The 24,173-nt window shown below is 41.5% G+C and overlaps 1 protein-coding gene across 15 annotated transcripts in view; it reads right to left on the bottom strand.

The window, feature by feature from the left end:
- Acap2 (ArfGAP with coiled-coil, ankyrin repeat and PH domains 2) overlaps positions 1–19,433 on the bottom strand; it is a 128,500-nt gene extending 109,067 nt beyond the window's left edge. For 4 of the 15 annotated variants that reach the window (XM_013072029.3, XM_087186669.1, XM_004834748.4 and 1 more), the window contains exon 1: positions 19,087–19,433. In XM_013072029.3, coding sequence (XP_012927483.1) covers positions 19,087–19,139 — 53 coding nt within the window. In that variant the 5' untranslated portion in view covers positions 19,140–19,433. Of the gene's footprint in view, positions 1–13,359; positions 13,482–14,973; positions 15,051–15,534; positions 15,660–19,086 lie in introns of those variants that run through there. The other 11 variants (XR_015441006.1, XR_015441008.1, XM_087186664.1 and 8 more) reach the window with 9 other exon arrangements.
- Between the last annotated feature and the right edge of the window lie 4,740 nt (positions 19,434–24,173).

Here is a 24,173-nt window from a genome sequence, read left to right as displayed (position 1 = left end):
TGATCGAGGCATGGTGGTGCAAGCCTGTAATCCCCAGGAGGCTGAGGCAGGAGGATTGCTGTGAATTGGAGGCCAGCCTGGGCTACACAGTGAGTTCAAGGCCAGTCAGAACTACATAAAGAAACCCAGTCTCAAAAAACAAAACAAAAAGAAAAGAAATTTTTAAAACATGAACTGGGAATATACCCTGCTTGTCAATTTTCTAGAAGGTCTGATGTAGAATTGATAGTACTGCTTCCTTAAGTGTCTGGCAGAATTCACTCAGGAAATCATTCTTGGTAGTTTCATAAATCTAATTTTAAAATAAATATAGAATTACTGTTGATACCTATTTCTTCATGAGTCAGCTTTCTTAATTTGTATCTTTCAAGAATATTTTAATTTCACTGAGGTGTGGTGGTGCATACCTATAATCTCAACACTTGGGCACCTGAGTCAGGAGGATTGTTAAGGCCAGTTCAGGCCAGCACAAGCTACACAGCACAAACCAGTCTCAAAAACAAAACAAAACAAAAATATGTTAATTTTATCAAAGCTGTAAAATGTAAAGGCATAAAGTTCTTCGTAAATTCCCTTACTAGCCTCTTAATATCTGTAGAATATGTACTGATTATCACCTATCTAATTCTTGATCCTAAGGATCAAACTATCTCCAAGTAACTAAAATGCATCCCAGGACAGAGCTCGAAGGTATTTATAGTTGTATTGATATATCTATCACCCAACAAGGTAAAACTCAGTATTGGCACCAATATCTGGCACCCAAACAAAGAATATACAAATACAAATGTTATCACATCATTTCCCTGCTAGAAACATTTTAGTAACTATCCACTGCAAGTTTAAAAGTTTTGCCTGTTCTACAGTGACAGAGCAAGGAATAGTTATGATAACCAGTGGAAATTTATGCCATGCCTGTAACTATCAATTTAAAAAGAGAAGGTAAGCGCTGAAAGCCATTTTGTTTTATTATTATGTTTACATAGCAAAGAATTCTGAGCCTTTTGGAATAGTAGTCTTTGCAGGCTCATATCAGAATGATCTAAAAAGCTTTTTGAAAGAACGTAAGCCTGAGGCCTATTCACACCCCAAAGTTCTGATTTAGGAGATCTACGGCAGAGCCCACACAAAAGGTATTTTGGAAAAAGCTTCCTGGATGATTCTGATGTACACTTCTGAATCAAACTGCCTATTTAAACCAGGCAGAATGGCCCACATCTGTAATCCTAGCTACTTGGGAGGCTGAGGCAGGAGGATCTCAAGTCGAGGGCACTCTGAACAACTTAATAAAACCCTGTTTCAAAATGAAATTGTTAAAAAGATTTGGGTATAGCTCAGTGTTAGACACCTTGCCTAGCATGTGCAAGGCCCTGGCTTCAATCCCCAGTAAACTCCCCCCCCCAAAAAAAAAGCCTATTAGATTGCATGGATGACTTCTCAAATGGTCAATTAGGCATTAAAATTAAAAGGAAACTAAAATATTCGTAATGGAGAGCAAACGTCTTGACACCAAGTCCCAGATTATCTTTCTTAGGATCAAACTCTACTTTCATAATATATTTTTATTTCAAAGACCACTACTAGCACCTGTGGCCAGAAGACAGTTGTTGGATTAGAATCAAAAGAGATGCCATTGGGCCGGGGATTTAGCTCAGCGGTTTCGCCGCCTGCTGTGCAGGCGCAAGGACCCGAGTTCGATCCCCGGTACCAAAAAAAAAAAAAAAAGAGAGAGAGAGATGCCATTGTTTATAACTGTTGGAATCATAGTAAAGCAGTACTGGTAAGGCCTTAGTGCTGAGTCATAGAAAAGATTACATACCACTTACACAATAGCTGATTGAGAAGCAAGAAATCTCTACAACAGTGTTCTACAATTGTGAGTGGTGGTTTGAATCAAAGAGTTTTGTACTTTGCACAGAATTTTTCTGTCATAGCTAGCTTTCTGACACATTTAAAAGATTCCCATTTTTTACCAAGATTATTTCTTCAGCAGTGAGGTTTTTTTTCTTTTTGGTACCGGAGATCCAACTCGGGTCCTTCCACATGCAAGGCAGGAAATGGAACCACTGAGTTAAGTCCCCAGCCCAAGATTATTTCTTAATGCCTTAAAATGTTTGATTCTTTTCAAAAGATTCAGAAACATAGAAATCTTTCACCACATATTTATAAATAAGTTCTTCTGGTAAATATATCTCTTGACACTATTATATAAAGAACTCCTAGGGCAGGGATTTAGCTCAGTGGTTCTGCCACTTGCCTCGAAAGCGCAAGGACCCATGTTCAATCCCCGGTACCCAAAAAAAACAGAAGTTTTGGATATCATCTAACTTTCACATACAATTTAACCTTCAACTTTTATGTCAAAAAATGAGTAGCTATGTCTTTCATAGCCTCTTCTGAAGTGAATCAAAGACACAAAACTAGAGAGGTGTACAATGCACTTCCATGCCCCCATCACTGAGTTTCCAGTTACATAAAACAAATAAAACTATCTCATGCTTGTTTCAGATAGGCCTATGCCTCTTACTACTAATGAACTTTAAAGCAAATCCCTGATATATTCTATTGATTTTTAACAAAAATTTTAAAAGAACCTCCTTACCATTACCACACAATATTAACAATAATTTCTTAATAATACCTCATGCCCATTTCATGATTAAGTTTCCCATATCATTTCAGAACAATATTTGTTACATTCAAATACATTTGTTAGTTTTATTCAAGGCTGTATCTCTGTGTTTCATATTGTAATAAACTAAAATATTCTACCTAGAAAGTCAATGTCAAATATACTATGCAAATCTGAACGTGTCACATCTAGTTTCTCACTATATTTCTTATCTATGGTTATCCACCATAAACCTTAATTCAACATAAAATATTTTGCATGATTTGGCCCTTCCCTAAATCAAGGCCTCAGATACAACTAAGATACTGTACTGTATCTCCTAGCTCCTTAATACAAATTTTTCTTAATAGGTAAATCACCCCAAGGAAAGATGAGGCACTAGGCCGGGGATTTAGCTCAGTGGTTTCGCTGCCTGCCTCACAAGCACAAAGACTCCAGTTTGATCCCCGGTACCAAAAAAAAAAGAAAGATGAGGCACTACATGAAACTGAATTGGGTGGGGGCAAGCCAAGAGACTAGACATATAAGATGTTATTGGCACAACTGGGAAAATTTGAAGGTATAATTACTACTAGTGTTATAAATGGGATAATATACAAGAACTTGCTTATTTGTAGGAGATGCACACGAAACTTCCAAATGATTCAGGGAAAAAATGTACATGTTATGTGTATATATCAATGGATACTTGCATGTAAGGGACATAAATACATAAAGCAAATATGATAAAATATTAACAACTAATAAAACATAGGTGTGACTGTACAATCCTTTCAACTCTTCTGTAAGTTTGAACAATTTAAAATAAAAAGTTGTCGGGAGAGTTTCCACTGGGGTTTCTAGCCAGTATAGCTTCTACCCATCCACTCGCATGGGGAATATGTCTGAGAACCTCTACAAGGGCCTTTCTGGCAAGCAAGCAAGCACGCAAGTAATCAAGGAAGAAAGAAAGAAGGAAGGAAGTTTCAAAAGAAGGAAGGAAGGAAGGGAGGGAGGGAGGGAAGGAAGGAAGGAGAGGGAGGGAGCGAAAGGGAAAGGGAAGGGAAAGGGAAAAGGAAGGGAAAGGGAAAGGGAAAGGGAAGAAAAAGTAGGTGTATTTTCATGGTGGTGGTGGTTCTGGATGCTGCTGGGAAGAGGATGATTCTGTACAAATTGAAGCTTGGTGAAATTGTGACCATCATTCCCAGGTTTCAATGAGACCAACTGAATACAAGAACATCAGTTTAACCACGTGAAATACAGGGGGTTAGGACAAGATCTGGCCACTGTGGCACCAATATATCCAGGACACCCAAGGCTTGATCTCATGGTGGACAGCAATGACAGAGCACATGAATACGGCCAATGAGGGTGTCACCTTTATGGTGTTTGCCAACAACAAGATCTCCCCAATTTGTCAAATGCAGTGGAAATCACAGACAAGCGGGACTGCACTCTCTGCACCACAGAAACCAGAACACTCAGGCCACCTGTGCCATCAGCGGGAACCAGCTCTAAAGGACTGGACTGCCTGTCCAATTAGCTCTGGAAACAGAAGTGAACGAGAGCCCCTGCCCCTCACTTCCTCCTCTCTGCCCTCCACTTTCCTCTCATGTGGCAAACACATGACTGTAGTCCTGAGTGGCAGAAGCCATCTCCACGGGTTGATGGCAGTGTGCACACACTGTGCTTGTATGTGTGCAGACACAGTACAACCAGGTTTTCATTTAATGTAAATAGTTCGTTTCCACTGAGGCAGTTTCTGGTACTCCTATGTAACATTACTCAGCTCTTTCACTGTAAGGAAAGAATCAACCCTCTGTCAGTACTGTCAGGGATTTGGATGCCTGGGTACCTGGCCTCTAGGAGCCACTGAGCTGTAGAATGGTGTCGGAATTCATTTGGTGGTTGGTTTTTAATCTAAACTCAATGTATTTTTAAAAATAGTTAAAAATACAAGACAGGGAGGACACCTGAACAAAAAGAAAGGAAACTATGCGTATGTAGTTTTGCAGTTTGGCCCAAATGCTAGTCCACTGGACCAGGTGTTCCTCTGGAAATGCCAGAGATAGTGACAAACCGCCATCAACTGCATGGTCACAGCAGAGATCCTCTGACTCACCTGTCTTCAGGTCACCTGTATTCTGCGGCACTGAGGGCCATTATGGAAACGTGGGGTCAACCTCGCTCTGGGTCAATGTGCGGCTAGAGTGGCAGTCCATGTCCACAGTGGGTCTCACCAGCAGCAGCACTGCAAGCTGGGAGGGTCGGTCCACTCAAGAGGCACAGTACCTGAGCACCCTCCTCCATGTGTGAAGTAACTTCCTCCCTCAGACTGTAAGGGGCAGATTCATCATACATACATACACACACATATATATATATATATATATATATATATATATATATATTTTTTTTTTTTTTTTTTTTTTTTTTTTTAACAAACACTAAAGAAGCTGGAGCTGTTAAATGTATCTTGAACAGGGCCGGAGATTTAGCTCAGTGGTACTGCCGCCTGCCTTGCAAGTGCAAGGTCCCAAGTTCGATCCCCAGTACCGATGATAAAAAAAAAAAAATTTATCTTGAAAAAACTTCGTAACTAGTTTATTTGGTATAAGAAACCTCTTACTGCTTTTAATACACAACTAACTCTAGTAATCGAACTTTTGTTTTAGGGTTTTTGTTTTGTTTTTTTTATTTTGTGAGACAGTCTCGCTACATAGTTCATCCTGGCCTTGAACTCACTATGTAGCCCAGGCTGGCCTGAAACTCAAGGCAATCCTCTTGCCTTAGCCTCCTGAGTGCTGGGATTACAGGTGTCACGACGCCTGGCCAAACTTTTGTCTTCTGTTGTTGGCTTTTTTTTTCTTAAAACAAGGTCTTACTATGTAAGTTCAGGTTGGCCTTGAACTCACTATGTGGCCCGGGCTGGCCTTGTACTTACAGCAATCACCCTGCCTTAGCCTCTCAAGTGCTGGGATTATGTGAATGCACCACCATACCTAGCAGTAATTTACCATTTTGTATCCCTGTTTTCAGTTTTCATTTCAACAAGCAAACTGTAATTATAGCTATCAGAATAGTCTCTTAAAGGCCAGGGACTTAGCACAGTGGCACCGCACCTGCTTCACAAGTGTAAGGTCCTGTGGTCCTGAGTTCAATCCCAGGTACCACACACACACACACACACACACACACACAAAACTAAAAGTATTGGGGAGCAAAAAGGAAGAATGTATTGCTTCCTTTTCCCCAGTTATATGATGGGCTTGGATCGCCAACACTACTAAAAAAACATATAATTATCCAAAAGCATTTCCCAGAAGTAATATACATTAAACATTTACAACAGGGGTCCTGAGTCGCGAAGAAGACGCCGAATCACTTAGCTGCAGACAGGCAGGTCTGCCCATACCCTACCGAGGTCCCGAGTAGCGCTGAACGCACGCCGAATCAACCCGCTGCAGACAGGCAGGTCTGTGCATGCCCTACCGAGGTCCTGAGTCCCGCGGAAGACGCCTTATCACCCCGCTGCAGACAGGCAGGTCTGCCCATGCCATACCGAGGTCCTGAGTCGCACAGAACACACCGAATAATCCCGCTGCAGACAGGCAGGTCTCTGCACGCCCTAACTAGGTCCTGAGTCGCCTGGGAAGACACTGAATCACCCCGCTGCAGACAGGCAGCCACCTGATTCCACACTACAAAGACGCAGAGGACACCAGACCACCAGACCAAGGTACTGAGTCCCACTGTTCCCGGCCCAGACGTAGGGGCTTCTGAGCCGTCGTCCCACTGCTCCTGGTCCAGAGGAAGGGGCTTCCCGGTCACCATCACTCCGGCTGCTCCCAGCCCACAAGAAAGGGCTTTTGGGTCACCATCCCTACCGCTGCTCCCGGCCCCTGTCCCACCTCACCCAGCTCAGAGGAGGTAATCCATGCAGGCGCTAACAGCCCCCCCCCCATCGAAATGAGAAAACACATAAATAAGTCTCAAAACCAGACTTCCAGATCACCTACAGCAACCCCAAAGGGAAATGAGATGGAACACTCTGATACTCAACCACCTGGACCCACTGAACTGGCAACAAAAGGGGATCTGGAAAAAATGAAATCAGAAATAATTTCTCAGATAACAGGAGAAATTGTGCCCCTAGTGCAAGACATGATTAATAAATCTAGAGAGGAGCTCAGGAACATGATGGAATCCCAACATAAGACACAAATGGAATCCATAAAACAGATATAAACAGATTTCCGGGAGATTAAAAACTCCATTGAAAGTCTACACAGCAGAATGAACCAATGTGAGGACAGAACTTCAGATATAGAAGATAAGATTGCAATTAATGACCAGGAAAAGAAAACTTGCTTCAAAATTATAAGGGAACATGAGAAATCAATCCAGCAGCTGCTAGATGATGCAAAAAAGAATAACATAAGACTGATTGTGCTCAATGAAGAAACAGGAGAGAGTGCAGATGACATAAAAAATCTCTTCACAGAAATAATGGCAGAAAACTTCCCAAGCAGGGGAAAAGAGCTTGACATACAGATAAGTGAGGCATATAGGACTCCAAATAGCCTTGATCCAAAAAATTCTACACATAGGCATATAATTGTTAAGATTCCAGAAACAAAACAGAAGAACAAAGTTCTACAAGCAGTCAGAGAAAAGAAACAAATCACATACAAAGGAAAGCCCATCAGAATCACAGCAGACTTCTCAACACAAACCATCAAGGCAAGAAGAGCTTGGAGTGACATATTCCAAGCCCTAAAAGAAAACAGCCTCCAACCCAGATTGATGGACCCTGCAAAACTATCTTTCAAAATGGATGGAGAAATAAGATGCTTTCATGACAAAGAGCACCTTAGGAACTTCATGAATACCAAACCAGCACTCCAAAGAATTTTACACAATATCCTAGGAACAGACATTGAGGATCACAACCCTAGGAAGCAAAGCAGAATGAACCCATCTGGCATGACAAGAAATTAAATGTAAAAGGGGAGAACCCAACAAAAAGAAAACGTCATGGTAATGACAAGTCAATACGTTTCAGTTATAACCATCAACGTTAATGGTCTCAATTCACCAATCAAAAGAAAGAGGCTGGCAGAATGGGTCAAGAAGCAAAATCCAACAATATGCTGCATACAAGAAACACACTTCATTCAAAAGGAAACTCATAGACTGAAAGTTAAAGGGTGGAAAACAATACTCCATGCGACAGGATCCCAAGAAAAAGCAGGAGTAGCTATCCTCTTGGCAGATCAAGTAGATTTCAAACCAACACTGATTAAGAGAGACAAAGAAGGACACTACATCCTTGTAAAGGGAAGAATCCAAGAGGAAGAGATGACAATCATAAATATCTATGTACCAAACACTAGTGCACCCAACTATATAAAACAAATACTAATGGACATGAAAAGTCATATATGGACTAATACAATTGTAGTGGGGGACCTCAACACCCCCACTGCCACAAATAGATAGATAGATCAACTAGACTAAAAATAAGTAATGAAATACTAGAACTCAATTGAACTCTTGAACAAATGAACTTAACAGATGTTTACAGAGTCTTCCACCCCACAAAAGCAGAATACACATTCTTTTCAGCTGCACATGGGTCATTCTCAAAAACAGACCACATACTCACACATAGAACATGTTTAAGTAAGTGCAAAGGAATTGAAGTTGTCCCCTGTACATTATCAGACCATAGTGCAATGAAATTGGAGATCCATAGCAAAAGAAACTCAAAAAATTTCATAAACATGTGGAAATTGAACAACACACTTCTGAATAACCAATGGGTCACAGAGGAAATTAAAGAAGAAATCAGACAGTTCCTTCAATTAAATGACAAGGACAATACAACATATCAGAATCTATGGGACACAATGAAAGCTGTCTTACAAGGGAAATTCATAGCAGTGAATATGCATATTAGGAAAAGAGAACGATCCCAATTAAACAACCTGATGCTGAACCTCAAGCTTCTAGAAAAAGAAGAGCAGGACAACCCCAAAGCTCATACAAGGGAGGAAATTATAAAGATCAGAGGAAAAATCAATACAATGGAGACTAAGAGAACGATACAAAAAATCAATGAAGCCAAGAGTTGGTTCTTCGAAAGAATCAACAAAATTGACAAACCTTTAGCCAACCTTGTCAGAAAAAGGAAAGAAAAGGCCCAAATTCATGCAATTAGAAATGAAAAGGGTGAAATTACAACAGACCCAGCAGAAATCCAGAGGATCATCAATACCTACTTCCAAAACCTATACACCAATAAGATGGACAACACAGAAGAAATGGACAGATTCCTAGATACATATGAATTACCAAAGTTGAATGAAGAAGACCTAAAAATTCTGAACAACCCAATATCAACCAATGAAATTGAAAATGTAATTAAAAACTTATCAACTAAGAAAAGCCCAGTCCCTGATGGCTTCACTGCTGAATTCTACAAGACATTTAGAGAGGAACTACTGCCACTACTGTTTAAACTCTTCAATGAAATTAAAAGGGAAGCAATACTCCCAAATTCATTCCTGGAAGCAAGCATCACCTTGATCCCCAAAGCAGAGAAAGACCCAAATGAAAAAGAGAACTATAGGCCAATCTCACTAATGAACATAGATGCAAAAATCCTTAATAAGATAATGGCAAACAGAATGCAGAAGATCATCAAGAAGATCATACACCCTGATCAAGTGGGATTCATCCCAGGGATGCAGGGATGGTTCAACATATTCAAATCAATCAATGTAATAACTATATCAATAGAGCCAAGGACAAAAACCATATGATTATCTCCATAGATGCAGAAAAAGCATTTGACAAAATCCAACATGCATTTATGATAAAAACCCTACAAAAAATTGGAATAGATGGTCTCTACCTCAAACTGATAGAAGCCACCTATGAAAAACCAAGAGCCAATGTCATACTAAATGGTCAAAAACTGAAATCCTTCACACTCAAATCAGGAACAAGACAAGGATGTCCCTATCACCACTCCTCTTCAATAGAGTTCTGGAAACATTAGCCACGGCAATTAGACAAGAGAAAGAAATAAAAGGAATAAAGATAGGAAATGAAGAAGTCAAATTGTCATTATTTGCAGATGACATGATACTCTATATAGAAGACCCCAAGAACTCCACCAAAAGTCTTCTAGACTTAATAACCATATTCAGTCAAGTAGCTGGTTACAAGGTCAACACACAAAAATCAATAGCTTTCCTCTACATGAATGACAGATTCACTGAGAGAGAAATAGGGCAAATAATTCCTTTCACAATAGCAACTAAAAAACTGAAATACCTAGGAATCAACCTAATGAAAGAAATCAAAGACCTCTTCTCCGAAAACTATGGCACTCTGAAAAGAGAGATTGAAGATGATATCAGAAAATGGACAGACATCCCCTGCTCCTGGGTAGGAAGGATTAATATAGTGAAAATGGCCATACTTCCAAAACTGCTATATAGATTCAATGCAATTCCAATTGAGATCCCAGCAGCATATTTCACAGACCTCGAGAAAACAATGCAAAAATTCATTTGGAACAAGAAGAGAACCAGAATAGCAAAAGCAATTCTAGGTAACAGAGACATGGCAGGGGGTATCACAATCCCCAACCTGCAACTATACTACAAAGCTACTGTGATAAAAACAGCATGGTACTGGCAAAGAAACAGACTTGAGGACCAGTGGAACAGATTAGAAGATGCAGAAACAACGCCAGACACACTCAGCCATCTCATCTTTGACAAAGGAGCCAAACACCCTCACTGGAGGAAAGATAGCCTCTTTAATAAATGGTGCTGGAAAAATTGGGCTTCTACTTGCCAAAGATTCAAACTAGACCTATATCTCTCACCATGCACTAAACTAAAATCAAAATGGATTAAAGATCTAAATATTAAAATAGAAACTCTGAACCAGTTGGAACAGAGGTTAGGTAGAACCCTTGAAGACATCGGTATAGGAAAAGATTTTATGAACAAAACCTCAGTTGCCCGTGAACTAGCACAAACAAGCAACAAGTGGGATCTCTTCTTATTAAAAAGCTTCTGCACAGCAAGAGAAACCACCAGCAGTGTGAAGAGACAACCCACAATGTGGGAAAAAATCTTCACCTGCTCTTCCTCAGACAAAGGTCTACTATCTCGAATCTATAAAGAACTTAAAAAGATCAGACCTCCCAAATTTAAAGACCCAATCCGAAAATGGGCATCTGAAATGAACAGACATTTCTCAGACAAAGAAGTAGAAATAGCAAATAAATACATGAAAAGATGCTCAACATCACTGGTCATTCAAGAGATGCAAATGAAAACAATGCTGAGATTCCACCTCACTCCAGAAAGAATGGCTGCTATCATGAAATTAACCAATAACAAATGCTGGCGGGGCTGTGGGGAAAGAGGAACCCTGCTCCACTGCTGGTGGGAATGTAGACTGGTGCAACCTCTGTGGAAATCAGTATGGAGATACCTCAAAGAACTAGGACTGGAAGTCCCATTTGACCCTGCTATTCCACTGCTGGGGATCTTCCCCAAAGAATTAAAAGAATCATATCACAGTGATATACGTGCACCCATGTTCATAGCAGCACAGTTTGTAATAGCTAAAACTTGGAAACAGCCCAAATGCCCATCAAATGGAGACTGGATAAAGAAAATGTGGGTTTTTTTATAAAATGGAATACTACTCAGCCATAAAAAATGGGAAATTAAAGACATTTATAGCTAAGTGGATGCACATTGAGGTGATACTCTTAAGTGAAATAAATAGGACACGCATGTGTAAATACCGAATAGTTTCTCTGGTGTGAGAAACTGAAAGTGTAAATAAGGACTAAATGTATGACAGGTCATGTGAAACAGGAAGAAAAGGGGCAAAGGGGAAGGAAGTGGGAGGGCTAGGGGAAAGGATAGAAGGGAATGGGATTAATATGAGAAAATGGAAAAATAGGAACAAAATCTTTGTAAATAGGGAGGACTGGAGGGGTTGAAGGGAGGGCTGGGCAAGGGTGAAAAATAAGAACCAAGAGAGATTATGTAAAGGTGCAAATTTCCAATGATGAATGTCATTATATTGTATACCTAAAATGTACCAATTATTAGAATGAATAATCGATAATGTAAAATAGTAAGAAAAGGTCCAAAGGGGTAGGGGTAGTGGGAGGGGCAGGGGAAAGGAAAGAAGGGAAAGGAAAAAATGATGAGAAATGGAAAAAACGGAAATAAAGTCTTTGTAAATAGGGCAGGGTGGAGGGGGTGAAGGGAGGGCTAAGAATGGGGAAAAAATAAGACCCAAGATGCATTATGTAAAGGTACAATTCCCAATGAGAAATGTAATTGTGTTGTATACCTACAATGTACCAATAAAAGAATTTAATACAAAAAAACCAAAAAAACATTTACACAGGGCTGTAGTTCATATGTAGTTCATATGGGCTGTAGTTCAACAGGGCTGTAGTTCATATGTTTCACAGCTTGGCAGCTCTGAAGCACCGGTAGTACATGCATGACTGTCCCACCCAGCAGCATGGGGCAGTCCCATCAGGTGGTAGAAGCTGTCCAATGGGACAGTCATGCATGTACCACCTGTGGTTCAAGCCAGTGGGAATGTGTTAATAGTTTGTCCAGACTTTTCAACCTTAATCTTTAACTGATACATAAAAATAGGAAAAGAGTAAACAGGTCATGTATACATTGTGTAATGCTTAAATCAGGTGAAAACAGTTTGGTATACAAGAGCCCCCCCCCCCCCGATTCGAACCCCCAGCACCATATTTTTTCTTTATTTATTTTTTCTCCCTGCAGTACTGGGGATTGAACAGAGGGCCTCTTCACTGAGCTGCATTCTGGGCCCGTTTTTTTGGTTTTTATTTTTGAGACAGGGTCACACTAAGTTGCTTTGTGGCCCAGGCTGGCCTTGAACTTGCAATTCTCTTGCCTCAGTCTCCAAAAGTATTGGAATTACAGGAATGTGCCATATCTGGCTTTTTAAAAATTTTTACAAATCACATTTCAAACATTTCTCTTTTCTTTTCCTTTTTTCTTTTTGTAGTGCTGGGGATTGATGTACATGTTAAGTGCTCTACCACTGACCCACATTCCCCCATTTATCATTTCTTTAACCTTTTCTTTTTTATTATTTTTTTTTTAGTACATGTTTGCAATTCATGCAGTTTACAATGATCTTGGGTAGTAGTTACATGTATTATTTCTTTATCTTGAAAACATTTAAAATGCTTTCTTCTAGCTAGGCACAGTGGCCAACTACTATAATCACTGTTGCTTGAGAGGCTCAACCAGAAGGATCAACAAGAGTTCAAGACCAGCCTGGGCTACACAGTGAGGTCAAGATCAGCCTGGAATACATAGTGAGCCCCTGACTCAAAAAAATTTTTTTTCTTGTAGCTTTCTGAAATATGTAGTATAGGGCCAGGGGTTTAGCTCAGTGGTTCCACCGCCTGCCTCGCAAGCACAAGGACCCAAGTTCAATCCCCGGTACCAAAAAAAATAAAAAACATAAATTAAATTAAATTAAAATATATATATATATATATATATATACACACACAGTAATACACATATATACACAGTAATATATATATGCAGTACAGCATTATTATCCACAGACACCCTACTGTGGAATAGCACATCAGAATCTCTTACTTTTTTGTTTGTTTGCTTTTTGAGAGCGGGTCATACCTGTAGCCCAGACTGGTCTTGAAGTTGCGATCCTCCTGCTTCAGCTTCCCAAGTAGCTAGGATTATATGCATGAGCCACCTTGCCAGGCTCTTCTTAAACTGGGGATAATAGTATATACCTCCTGCAGTTGTTATGAGGAATACATAAGGGAAGTACTTAGAATGGTTCAGGTATATATGAAGCACATTAACTATCATTGCATGTTAATAGCTAAGCAGTATTCTACTCTATCAACATTTTACATTATTTTACGCAACTTTTTCTATACTCTTAATAGACAATGCTCTGATAAATATTCCTGTTCGCATGATTGCACATGGTTATCCTATTTTACTCCTTAGAAAACATTCCCAGATATAAGAATAACAAATCAAAATATATGTATTTTTAAATTTTGAGATATTTTATTACTATATCCTTCACAAAAGCTCTACCAAACCATTCTTTCCAATGGTACAAAGAGTGTTTCACTAAACCTTTTACAGCACTAGGAACTCTTAAAACTATCAATTTGACAGACAAAAATAATGGCTTCCTTTCACTTTATTCCTTTATTATTTATAAAGAACAGAAGTTTATTTGGCTGATGGTTCTGAGGGCCAGAAGCCCAGCAGCATAGCACTGCCACCTGCTCAGCTTCTGGAGGGGACTGTGCTGCCTCATAGATGGTAGAGGGCATCACATAAGGAGACAGAGCTGCTTTACCTCTAAATATGATTCTTACCGCACCTTAGCATTCTCCTCATCATGATTTCCAAGGCGCTTCTGGACATAATATATATATATATAGTAGACGGTATTCTCCAAAGACAGTGACACACAATCATCTGCAACATGACCTTGCTATTCCCCAATTAAGATGCAGAATCTATTTCTCTATCTCCCTTGAGTCTGGGTGGGCCCTATGACTAGCACGGTATGACAAAACCAACACACCTATTCCAGGAGTAGTCCTTAACTGGCCTGGTCACTTCAACGTTATGTCTGTTCGAAATAAGCTGCTACATAAGTATAACCAACCACCCTAGCAGTGATCTGCTATGAAAGGCCAAGGTACATGTAAAGACACTGGATGAGATGCCATGTGAAAAGAGGACAGGGAGACAAAGAGTGCCAGGGCATTTAGCCACATGAAAGTCAAACCTGCTTGTGAAGTGGGTTTTCTAGCCTCAGTCTCCATAGATGGGATTATGGCTCAGTAAGAGATGGACCAGAGATGAACCATCCACACAGGCCCTATCCAAATTTCTGACCCATGAAGCATAAGCAAATAAAATCATTGTTTTAAGTTACTAAATTTCAGGTTGGTTTGTTATACAGCAGATAACCAGAAAATGATTTAAATACTACAAGATTATAGATCTCCAAGTCAATTTGTGCTCCAAAGTTACCTCCCAATACACACTTACTCCAGTGATTTCGGGATTGCTAAAAGTATCTTAGGAACAATTCTTTTGAAATCACTTAGGACCCTTAGTCACAGTTTTTCCAAATATCTCATTCTGAGTCACATGGTCCAGGGAAGTTTGAAAAACATTGTCTTATATTTTCTAATTAGACAGTTAAGTAAAAAATTGCTAAGAGTTTATCAAGCTAGGTGTAGCAGTGCATACCTGCAATCTCTGCTACTTGGAAGGCTGGGGCAAAAGGATCACCAGTTCAAGGCCAACCTGGGCTACATAGCAAGACCCTTAGGAAAAAAATATGAGAATGGTGAGACGGTTAACAGGAACACTGAGACCATTCAATAGGGGGGATAAGCTGTAATGTTCTATAGCATAGTAGGGTAACTTGGTTGGCAACAATTAATTAAATGCTTCAAAACAGCTAATAGTGCTCATAGCCAGTATTTTGAATGTTCCTAACAAAGAAATGATAGATGTATGAGATGTTAGATATTATCAGTTAACCTCATCTGATCATTACACATTGTAGACATGTATTAAAATGTCACACTGTACCCCAAAAATATATATAATTAGTGTCAATTTTAAAGTAACACTAAATAAATATACAGCAAAATACTTAGTTGATTGAATAAATCATTTTAACATTAAAAAAATAAAACTATGATGATAACCACTAGATTAACTAAAATCAGATATAGTGAAAACCCAACTTAGGAATAAGAATGGATATGTTAGGAAGTAGGATTGGAAAATTATTTAGCTTACATTCATATCCTTCTGTACTATTTGAACTTTGCTTAAAAGAAAAAAAGTAGGGCCAGGGATTTAGCTCAGTGGTTTCATGCCTGCTACACAAGCGCAAGGATCCGAGTTCAATCCCCAGTACTAAAAAAAAAAAAAAGTACATATATTTATTTTATTATTTCTAAAACATTAAACTAGAAAACTATATAAAAAGTACAGACTTTAACAAAACTGATAAAGATATGAACAAAAGAGTGAAATGACACTATGTTTAAAAAAAAGAAAAAAAAAAAACCAACCTAGTATTCTATATTTTGGGAGAAAAGCCTTCAAACATCAAAGAAAAACAAAGAAACAAAGATATTTTCACACAAAAATCAAGATGTCTCCTAGCCAGGAGACAAGCCCTACAAGAAATACCAAAGAAAGTCTTCAATTAAATGATAAACACACTGGAAGGTATCTTAATTTCTTTTATTCATAAAAACTACTAACCTGAAAATAACTTCTAAAACTTAAGTCTCCTTACTATTATTAGTTTAAATACTTTGAATCAAAAATCCAAAGGAATGAATTTTTAACTTAACTGTAAGGATACTCAAGGAGCAGAAAATTAACCTTGGAGTAGCAGTGCACACCTGTAATTCCAGCTGAGGCAGGAGGATCACTGTGAGTTCAGGGCCAGCCTGGGCTACATAATGAGATCAAGACCTGCCTAAACTACATAGTGAGACTCTGTCTCAAAAGAAAAAAAAGGGCAGAAAACTAAAAGCAAAGTAAAACCACATACCAAAAGTTAAAAGCTATTACAAAAAAATATATGTGATATATATACATTTATATATATAATATATTTCACAACAGGAAGTTTTTTTACTTAAAAATAAAATATACAGGGCCGGAGATTTAGCTCAGTGGTTCCGGCACCTGCCTTGCAAGCACAAGGTCCCGAGTTCAATCCCCGGTACCAAAAAAACAGAAACCAATAAATAAATAAATAAATAAATAAATAAAATATATATCTGGCAGAACTACAAAAATCAAACTGGTTAATCATCATTTTCCATGAGTTTGCTCATTTTGTCCAAAATGAACTCTAAAATACACACAGATAAATTCTGACAGTAATCATTGTAGTGCCCACACTCCCTTCCTCAGCCTTTCCTTCAATTAAACTGTTCTGCTATGTTTTATACCTCAGTATTGAACTATTATTTTAGTTTCTGGTATGTTTAGTTTGGTGCCCTACCCCCCCCCATTCCCCCACTCCTGGAACCGGGTATTGATCCCAGGGTCTCACACACTGGGTAAGCACACCACCAGTCAACTACATCTCCAGCACTACAGAAAAGAAATTGAAGGACAAAAATTAAATACATCAAGCCAGGTGTGGTGATGCACAGCATAATCACAGCACTTTGGAAGGTTGAGGCAAGAAGATCAAAAGTTTGGACTCATCATGTGTAATTTAGTGACTTAGCAAGACCCTGTCTCAAAACTAAAAGCTGCAGATGTACCTCAGTGTGAAGGCTCTTGGTTGAATGCCATATACATACATACATACATACATACATACATACATACATAAGGTGTTTGAAAGCTTACTAAGTCATATATTTTTATATCTGAATACTGCTCAGGGCAAAAATCTTTCATGATTAGGAAAGATTTTATTTAACTTTTTATTTCAAATAAAATTCACTTCCTTAACAACAATTTACTGCCCAAATAAATTTAAACTCCTTCAACAAATATTTGTCAAAATATAAAATTTACACACACACACAGTACACTTAAGACATATTTACATTCTTGTAGGTTTTTAGATGAACAAGATTTTGACTTTAGACTGGTGTTTAAAAACTAAAAAGAAGGGCCAGGGATTTAGCTCAGTGGTTCCGCCGCCTGCTTCGCAAGCATAAGGTCCCGAGTTCGATCCTCAGTACCAAAAAGAAAAAGAAACAACAAAAAAAAATAAAATAAAGTGGGGGCCCAGGGATTTAGCTCAGTGGTTCTGCCGCCTGCCCCGCAAGCGCAAGGACCAGAGTTCGATCCCCAGTACCAAAAATAAATAAATAAATAAAGTGGGCAGGGGGCCGGGGATTTAGCTCAGTGGTTCCGGTGCCGGCCGAGAAGTGCAAGGTCCCGAGTTCGATCCCTGGTACCAAAAAAATAATAATAATAATAAAGTGGGCAAGGCTCTGGGTTCGATCCCCAGCACTGCAAACTAAGTAAACAGCTGAGTCACAGGAATAAAAATTTCACTAAAAGCAGAACTTTCTATGGTAACCTTTTAAAATTATTTCATTTACCGCCCCATCCTGAAAACAACCTGCAGGGCTATCCTAGACAATCCATTAGTGTGTCTAATTCACTTATCACAGAAGTTTCAAACTCTAATGGCAACAAAAGCAATTAAACCTAGTGCGGTTTTTTAAACAAGCAGCAGCCCTAAATTCCAACTGATCAAAGGTCAATGTACACTTAAATTCTAAGTAGAAGTTCCTTCACTGTACACTTCTTTTCTTTTCACCAAAAAGTGAGGGGAAAATCAAGTTAACAGTGACACATACGAGAACAGTTAGTTCCCAGACAGAGGATACAAGAATTCACAATCCAAGGTTGGCAGGGAGATCAGTGGGCACACACACACACAGCTGCCCAGAGGAAGCTTTCAAAGAATGTCAGTAACTAACGGAAGTGCTAGGGCCCCATTTGTTAACACTAAAAGCCAGCCCTGTAAATAACACTGCAAAACACAACCTAGAAAACTCCATTCTCCAACACAAGATTTCCCAACAAAGCTCGAGGGGATCAGGCATAAATATAGTGGACCCTCTCGGGACTACTCCCTGTCCCACGGAAGAGAGGGCAGTCCATGTGAGTCGGAGTGCCAGGCCTCAGTTTATGTGACAGGTCCCTTGGGAGCATCCGAATGTGACCCGGGGCCCTTGGGGCCAACGCCGCTGGAAGAGGAACAGAAATGCAATCCTGGGGCCCTCCTACTTCCGCTCTCAAAAACAGCCCCGCAGTTTCTCGCAGTCCTCGTCCCCTGGAGTCCAGGACTTCTCAGCAGCCTCGGCCCCTTCCAAGAACTTAATGCAAAGAAAACTCTGGGACCGGGATCGATGGCAGGCGCTGGTTAAAGCGCCCCGCCCCGAGCTCGCGTGCAGATCCCCGGTCTTCGCCTTCCTACGCGGCCCTGCAGCGGGGGACGCGGGCAGCAGAAGGGGGCGTCCCGGCTCCCCATCCCCCGGCCCCTTCCTCCCGGGCGACGACAGCAGAAAGGCGCAAAGAGGAACTAAACGCACGGCGGGAAGATGCGTGGAGAGCGCCTCGGAGAGGGGCGGCGGGTGAACGCGGAGGGAGCGGAAGGCCGGGAGGAAGCTGCGAGGAGGAAGGGGCGAGGGCGCGCGCCCGGCGGGGACGAGGGCCGGGGACGCGGGCGGGCGAGGAACGGGGACGATGGGCGCAGGGCCTCGCGGGGACGCCGCAGCCCTGCGCCCGCCCCGTCGGAAGCGCAGACCGAGACCCTCCGCTCCCCGCGGCTCCCCGGCTTCCCCGGCCGATTACCTGAAGCGGGGCGAGTCCTTCAAACACTCCTCGAAATCCACCGTCATCTTCATCCTCCTGTCTCGCCTCGCTTCGTCTCGCAGGCGGCTCCGGGAGAGCCGAGGGGCCGCAGGACCGGCCGCGCTGGGAACCCTTACGGCTTCCGGCGGAGTGCTTGGCCGCGACTAGCGCTGCGCAGAGCTGTGGAGGGCGCCGCGCCCGCCGGTCATAGCAGCCGAGAAGACAGCGACGCCTCCTCAGGCCCCAGTCCCGGCCCCTCTTCCTCCCGCCCCCAGCAGAGCGCCGACCTAGGCGAAACGGCTCGGGAGTGACAGGCGTCACCAGCCAGCCAGGAACCCGGCAGCCAGGGGGAGGGGATTCCGGCAGCACCGCCTACGGGCGCTGGGCAACGCGCCTGAGCGACGACAACACGAGCCAATGAGCAGTAGGACCGTAGGCATCTCCTTGCTGTGACCGCTCCTCCCCCAGACCGCCAACGAGGATGCGCGGGCGTCGTTAGGCGGGACGCGCCAGTTGCTGGGAGGCCGGCAGAGGAGGCTCCTGGGGAAGGAAGTCACGTGACCGAACGCTGAGCTTCCGGGCGAGTCCCCGCCCTGGAGGGACAGCCTCCTTCAGGTTTTGGGACGAACTTGCTCCTTAAAACGCCTCTGGCAAAAATCTGGGGAACAGTGGCAGAAAGTTTAGTTGGAAGAAATAGGGCGAAGGCACACTTCCGTTCAGTTTAGAGAAACGGAAGCCAGGAAAGGAACGAGGGCAACTTTAGTGATAAAATCCATTTCACTGCTTGTTTCCATCGCTTGGTAACTTGGAAATTGCTCCCACATACATCTTTTCAGGTGCTAGAGACCACTTCCTGAGAGCTGGCGTTTGGGATGGGCGTGGAAAGATGGAAGGATGCAGACCTGGAGTAAGAGGTAGGGCGTTTCGCGGGGAGTAACTGCTGTGGAAACCTCAGAAGACGTCTCTTCTGACTCTTTGCCCCCAACAGTGTTTGCTTGTTCTACGTTGGTAGGATTGTGAAGACCACTTTGCAACAACTGCCCCTCTTAAACGTAGTTTTTCTAAATGCTCTTTAAGATATTCATCATCTGCCAGGCATGGTGGCCCATGTCACCAGCGCTGGGAAGCCGAAGGCAGGAGGATCACTATGAGTTTGAGGCTGGCCTAGGCTACATAGTTCTCAAAACAGCAAAAGAGGTATTCATCACCCGATCCTCACATTAATCCCACAAGGCAGATATTTACCATACTCTTTGATTTTAAGATGCCATTGATTGGGAAATGTACACTGACTACCTTGTATTTGTACACTTTTAAAACCTTTTTTTTTTTTGAGACAAGGTCTTGATAAATCACTAAGTTTCCCAGGCTGGGTTCCAACTTGGGATCCTCCCGCATCAGCCTCTCAAGAATGTGGGGATTACAGGACCACCACACCTGTCTAAAACCAACTTTAAAAATAAATAAATAAATAAAAATAAAACCAACTTTAAAAGCATAGGTGTGTCCATAATCATAATGTTTTCAATAGTACAGTGCCTCTGAGAGTCTGGAGGCAAACTTCCTGAATTTACCTCTTAGCTTTCTCACTTTAAAATGAAAATAACACCACTGATCTGATGAAATTGTCCAGCTGACAGCACTACATAGTAATCATTCAATAAATATTGGTTATTATAATTGTACAATTTTCTACTTAAGGGCCTAATCAAAGATTAAGTCTAAGTCTCTCATTCACCATCTAACTCTAAGGTCTTAATGTAACCTTTGACCATCTGCCTAAATATAGCATGACAGCATGCTGTTTTTAATTGCCTATGGTTATATCTTGATCTTTTTAGCACTTTTACAAACTAGCAGTATACTGTTGAAACATTTCAAAGATACCTACCATTGTACATGTTTCTCCTTTGGTTATAAACTTTGTTTCATTTTTTTAATTGAATTGCATATCCCTATAGTCCATACAGCTTCTCTTGATAGCTAGAAACCTTTGATTGTTTAACATTTGCTGTCAGACACATCAGCTAGTAAGGCCAACCTCCTCCAGCATTATGACTTCTTTATCAAATTTACAACACGAGTTGGCCATTTCTAAACTAATTGTCAAATAAACACCTTTTTTGTTCCTGTAGATGGCTAAATTTGCATATGTCCAATTAGTGATTATACTGTCCAGTTTTTCTTCTCTGACCTGTAATAAAGCTAGTATTTTGAGGTGTCAACTATAGAATACATCCTGAATTAAGAAACAGTAAGCTGGGTGTGGTAGTACACACCTGTAATACCTGCTACTCTGGATAATTGAGGCTGAGGCAGGCTGATGTAGGCTGGGCAACTTAGCAAGACCCTGTCTCAAACTGGAAAGGAAAAAGGGCTGGAGGGTGTAGCTCAGGGGTAAGAGTGCCCCTGAGTTCAGTTCCCAGTATCACTCCTCCAAAAAATTAAAAGTAGGGTGGAGTGGAAGCCATGGATTTTTAGAATAGAGAAAATACTGTCATTACCTTCTTCTTGTAATAACTGGGGCTCCAAGACATAAAATAACTTGAAAGGTGACTCAAGCAAAACACACGCTCCAGAACACTGGATCCTGACTAGAAACTGCCCCTCCCCCTTTTGAGAATTCTGCCTTTATATTTGTAGTTCTGTCTTCCTGCCCCCCCCCATCCTTGTACTGGGAATTGAATGCAGAGTGCTCGCACTGAGCTACATCCCCAGCCCTTTTTATTTTATTTTATTTTATTTTATTTTATTTATTGAGATAGGGTCTCACTAAGTGGCTAAATTGCCCAGGCTGGGTCCAAACTTATGATCCTCCTGCCTCAGCCTCCTAGAGTACTAGGATTACAGGATGTGCCAGCACACCAAGCTTCCTTTCTTCTCATTATAATGCACCTCCTCTGGAATCCTTTTCCTTTTGCTGAAATGCAGATGTCCCTTTTCAAAACATAGTAAATGTTAGTCAGTAGGCCCACTCCACAATCTAAAAGGATATAAATTATCAAACCTTAAATATCTCTCAATTTATTTTTCCTAGACTTCGCTATCTGTCCCTGCAAACCCTCTGGAACCCTAGACACCTATAGCCTTTCCCAGAATGGTTCTGATTTCCTCTGAGGATTCTGAAGATTTTTTTTTTTTTTTTTTAGCCTGCTAAATTGCCAGGCTGACCTCAAATTTGTTCCTCCTGCCCCAGCCTCCTGAGTAGCTGGGATTACAAGCATGTTCTGCCATACCCAGTTCTGAGAAGCCTTTTGTCCACATACCATTTTTTTTGTTGTTGTTGGTATCGGGATTGAACTCAAGACCTTGTGCTTGTGAGGCAGGCATGTTGCCACTAGGCCCTGTCTACATATCCTATTGAGCAGAGGTTGTTGCTTTGGGTCAGGGTACATAGCAAGAGCCTAACTCCCAACAGCTTACAATTTACATTACATCTTCATGCACGAATTTCCCCATGTTTAAGGCTGATGTACCAGCCACACCACTGTCTTCTTTCCTCCTTGCTGACATCTTCTAATTTTCCAGTGACTTCCAGCTTTAGTCTAATTACATTGTAAATTATCTCAAGGAAAAGGAGTTATGATGAAGATGACTGTGGGCAGGCACCCGACTGGGAAGCACAGGTGCCTAGGGACCTCTGGGAATAAGTTTTCCTTTCCTGGAGTCTGTGTCCTCCCTCTCCTTCCTACTTCCACACCCTCTCCCGGTTTCCTCTGCATGCTAAGGCTTCTGTACACCTGGTGAGCCTGGCTTGCATGGAATCCATCTTCCCTACTGGTCCCCACTGTGCACGGTTATCATCAGACTGCTGCAGGGGCCTTCAGGTGTGGGAACAGATGGACTGTAGCTGGCCAGGTGTAAGCTGCTTGGAGCAATGAAGCCCAATGGAAACGGAAACAGTGTGCCCTGACCACTCTGCAATTGCTGCAGCCTGTTCCTTGACAGTTCTTCATATATCCTTTTAACCTGTGCTCCTGTTGTTAACCACTTCCATCCATTTCCCAATTCCCAGATCTCAGGAGAGAATCACGTTAGCCTAGCTCATCATTTCATGTCTGGCCACACAAACTGTGGGGTCCTGGCGAGCCAACAGAGGGATGGAATCACTTAATGGCATCACTTGTGCAGGGACAGGGGTAGGGATAGGGCTGCAGAACAGCTAACTAGTAGGCAAGGAAATTCCCCCAAAAGAAGGCAATTATGCCTGGGCCCCATAAAAAAGCTACCAAACTCTGGAGTTCAGCCAGGGCTTAAGTCTCCACTCTAACTCCTACCATCAGCTAGGGTGACTTCAGCATTCACTCTTTCAGTAATATCCATTGAGCATGGGCTCTGGCTAGACCTTACTATAGTCCCTGAGCTTTATGATTGGAATAAATGCTCCTCTGCCTCTACAGCTCTCGACTGTCAGGTTCATGCCAGGCCCATGCGCAGGGAGCTTCTCATGCTCTGACAATTAAATCCTCTCCAGAAGGAAATAAGGGTTCTCCTATCACTGCAGATAGGAGCGATCTTCAGAAAGTAAGATCCAGGAAAAGACAGATCTTTTCAAGGACCTTCAGTCACAAGGAATTATGTAACTAAAGCACAGAAGCCAGAGAGACACATGGTCCTCGAGAGCTGTAAATAGAACAGATAGCTTTGGAAAAGAAGTAAAAATGAAGCTAGAGAGGAAAACAGTAGCCAGATTACAGGGCCCTTGTCTGCATGGTAAGTGTACATTAAAGCAATGGAAAGCCAGTGGGAGAATGAAAACCTGGGAGTTTAAACAGGGTCTGATTTGCATTTTAAAGGGAATTAGAGTTGGATTATTAGGACCAAGACTAAATGCTGTAAGCAATTTTGAGTTTTTTCAACCAATGCAATTGCAATCAAGAGCTGTTAAGAAAATGCAGTTGAAAAGATCTGATGGCCAACTCAGTAGAGGAAGGGAAAAGACTAAACTCCCAGGGTAACTTCAGGCTCCAGGTCAGGTGACTGGGAAGGAACCGGGATGCCCTTCACAGGAAGATGAGAAAGTCTGTTGCAAAACATGAAAATCCTTAAATGTTCCCACATAAACTTTGTCTAACCCAGAACATTGC

The sequence above is a fragment of the Heterocephalus glaber genome, unplaced genomic scaffold (assembly GCF_053883595.1).
Source record: "Heterocephalus glaber isolate CG9 unplaced genomic scaffold, H.glaber_assembly_v1.0 deba00001504, whole genome shotgun sequence".
Taxonomy (NCBI): Eukaryota; Metazoa; Chordata; class Mammalia; order Rodentia; family Bathyergidae; genus Heterocephalus; species Heterocephalus glaber.
The sequence above is the reverse complement of the archived record's forward strand: the minus strand, read 5'-3'. Positions and strand labels throughout refer to the sequence as shown.